General features: G+C 42.8%; 1 protein-coding gene across 1 annotated transcript in view; it reads left to right on the top strand.

The window, feature by feature from the left end:
- The window catches only part of LOC107573199 (ephrin type-B receptor 4-like), a 5175-nt gene extending 2478 nt beyond the window's left edge, over positions 1-2697 (top strand). The window contains exons 2-3 of the mRNA XM_016259646.1: positions 693-763; positions 2359-2697. Coding sequence (XP_016115132.1) covers positions 701-763; positions 2359-2697 — 402 coding nt within the window. The 5' untranslated portion in view covers positions 693-700. The remainder of the gene's footprint in view (positions 1-692; positions 764-2358) is intronic.
- Positions 2698-3765: the final 1068 nt, after the last annotated feature.

The following is a 3765-nucleotide window of genomic DNA, read 5'->3' as shown; positions in this document are numbered from 1 at the left end:
TAATGAAAATGTCACTCGATCACTTTTTTGGCTCTGAACTGCCTCCTGGGTATCATTGTGTTTTCACTGGAAACAATGGAGTAGAGACGGACAGACAGAATGCTGGGACGTTTCCCGTTCCTCCCTCGGTCTTCCTCTTCTTTGTGTAAAGCGGCTGCAGTCGCTGAACTCGCTGTCGGTTTGATCATGACAGATGCAATGGAAAGAGCTGGAAGGTTTTATAGGTTCAGATGTTAAACTTGGCGTTGATTGCGAGCGCTCTGTTTTCACAGCATTAGTGTTCCTCCACCAGACGCCTGTGCGGTAATTTAGAGCAGAAACTCATCATAAATACATTACATTGCATTAAATATGTCTGAAATCAAAGCCGCAGTAATGCTGCGTTCACGCCGTGTCACATTCACCATAATTATGAGTTTCCGACTTGTGAAAACTGTTCACGTCTTGTAATTACAAGTTGAATTTTATGAAAGAACACTGTATTGTCACATCAAAACTACTTCCGCAGTTGAGTTATGAAGCTCTGATCATGTGACCACCTCATGTCTTTGATTATGATTATGATGTCTGGTTAATGTGTGTATGTATATTTGTGAGTGTTACTGTCGTCCAAACTAAACCGCACATGAGTTTTTCATCTGATGATGTTCTACAGCTGCTGTAAAGTCTATCTCTGTCTGTCTCTGTCACAGAGGTGCTGATGAACACGAAGCTAGAAACATCTGATCTCAGATGGACCAGCTACCCCAGCAGTGACCCTGAGGTGAGACACACACACACACACACACACCTACATGAACTCACGTGACTGTCAAAAGCATTCCAGGTTAACATCCTCATGAAAAATACAAATAAATAAATAAAAACTACCAATAGCTGTGTTTATATGCACATCAGTATTTTGTAATAGTTTGATCAGCGTTTGATTTGATAAACTCGGAATTAGTGAGATGTAAACTCAGAATTAGTGAGATGCAAACTCGGAATTAGTGACATGCAAACTCGGAATTAGTGACATGCAAACTCGGAATTAGTGAGATGCAAACTCGGAATTAGTGACATGCAAACTCGGCATTAGTGACATGCAAACTCGGAATTAGTGAGATGCAAGCTCGGAATTAGTGAGATGCAAGCTCGGAATTAGTGAGATGCAAGCTCGGAATTAGTGAGATGCAAAGTCACAGTTTCTATTTTATATTTTTATCCCGAGGCAGAAACAGGCTTCCATGCAAACACCACAATCCAATAAGCTTAAAACAATGTTCAGATTCCCAGTCCTGGAATAAGCTTGTTTTAATGGGAAATCAGTTGCATATGTGATTGTCCAGACCGCAGGGACTTATGGGTGCTAACAGATACTGAGCTGTAGGTTAGGTGTTTAGGATCGTAAAGAGACAACCATGCTGATTATTTCATACAATTATTAAAGGAAATTAACTTTAACTACTGTTTTTGTTATCATGATTGTCTGCTGCTTTCCATTTGGTGTTGCTGGGTATTTTTTAGGGTGGAAGTCCTAATTAAATTACTGTGTAAAGTAGTATTTAAACTAATTACTGAGCACTAAACCAACGGCAGCATCTGGAATCTCTTGGGAAATAACAGCAGGAAATAAAACGCACAACAACCACAAATTCAGGAATATTCCCATGCCTGCACAGATCTGTGTCCCTGCAGCACAAAAGCAGTGTTAAGTCGCTGGGGGATATTTGTAGCAATAGCCAACAATACATTGTATGGGTCACAATTATACATTTCTCTTTTATGACAAAAATCATTAGGATATTAAGTAAAGATCATGTTCCATGAAGATATTTTGTAAATGTCTTACTGTAAATATATCAAAACTTAATGTTTGATTAGTAATATGCATTGCTAAGAACTTCATTTGAACAACTTTAAAGATGATTTTCTCAATATTTAGATTTTTTTGCACCCTCAGATTCCAGATTTACAAATATTGTGCTATCCTAACAAACCATACATCAATGGAGAGATTATTTATTCAGCTTATGTATACAGCAGATGATGTATACATCTTAATTTCACAAAATTGACCCTTATGACTGGTTTAGTGCTCCAGGGTCACATATAAACACTGTAATCAGAAGAAGGCTGGAACTGGATTATCCAGCAGAGCTGATGTGCATGTAAACGCCGACACTGTTTACATATTGATGACATCAAGTGATTATATTCTGGGGAAAGATGGTGATCTTAAAATCATGTGCAGTAGGACAGAGTCAGTCTGTCGTTAAGTTCTGTGTTGCACATGATGTTGATGAGCACCGGAGATAACTCCATGCTGTGAGCTCTGATGGTGTTTTAATGCTCATTGATGATGCTGATGTTTCTCAGTGGGAGGAGATGAGCGGTTTGGATGAGGAGGGCAACAGCGTCCGCACCTTTCAGATCTGTCCGATGGACACGGCAGTGAGTCACTGGCTGCGCACGCGCTTCATCCCGCGGCGCGGAGCGACTCAGGTGTATGTGGAGATCCGCTTCACCGTGATGGAGTGTTCGGCCATGCCTTCCAGCTTCCGCACCTGCAAAGAGACCTTCAACCTGTACTATTACCAGAGCGACGAGGACATAGCCAGCAGCACACACCCCGCCTGGATGGAGAACCCCTACAGCAAGGTACACACACTAACACACAGAGAGAGACATTTTAACAATTTATTTAAGTCCACTTAAGAGAAATAACTTACAAGGACGTAAATATTATAGATGCAGTTAGATACATGTACAAATTCATGGAGCAATGGCGTGCAACAGGTCTTCACAATATTAAGCATATCACTCAGTTGTAATGGGTATAAATAACAGCGTCTCCGCCATATATGACGGCTGCCTATGATAGAGGACAAAGCACAGTGCTTTGCTAGCCATTTAGCCCTCTTTTTGGACATCCCAAGTTGTTGAAGCCCTCTTACAACCAGCCACACACACACACACTCACAGAGACACACACTCACAGAGACACACACTCACAGAGACACACACTCACAGAGACACACACTCACAGAGACACACACTCACAGAGACACACACTCACAGAGACACACACTCACAGAGACACACACTCACAGAGACACACACTCACAGAGACACACACTCACAGAGACACACACTCACAGAGACACACACTCACAGAGACACACACTCACAGAGACACACACTCACAGAGACACACACTCACAGAGACACACACTCACAGAGACACACACTCACAGAGACACACACTCACAGAGACACACACTCACAGAGACACACACTCACAGAGACACACACTCACAGAGACACACACTCACAGAGACACACACTCACAGAGACACACACTCACAGAGACACACACTCACAGAGACACACACTCACAGAGACACACACTCACAGAGACACACACTCACAGAGACACACACTCACAGAGACACACACTCACAGAGACACACACTCACAGAGACACACACTCACAGAGACACACACTCACAGAGACACACACTCACAGAGACACACACTCACAGAGACACACACTCACAGAGACACACACTCACAGAGACACACACTCACAGACACACACACACACACAGAGACACACACACACACACACACACTCACAGAGACACACACACAGACACACACACAAACAGAGACACACACACACATTACACACACACAGACACACTCACAGACACACACGCAGACACTCACAGACACACACACACACACAGAGACACACACACACAGACACACACACACACACAC

The sequence above is a fragment of the Sinocyclocheilus grahami genome, unplaced genomic scaffold (genome assembly GCF_001515645.1).
Source record: "Sinocyclocheilus grahami isolate Dianchi unplaced genomic scaffold, SAMN03320097.WGS_v1.1 scaffold1890.1, whole genome shotgun sequence".
In the NCBI taxonomy this organism is placed as follows: domain Eukaryota; kingdom Metazoa; phylum Chordata; class Actinopteri; order Cypriniformes; family Cyprinidae; genus Sinocyclocheilus; species Sinocyclocheilus grahami.
This window is presented reverse-complemented; position numbering and strand designations above follow the sequence as displayed.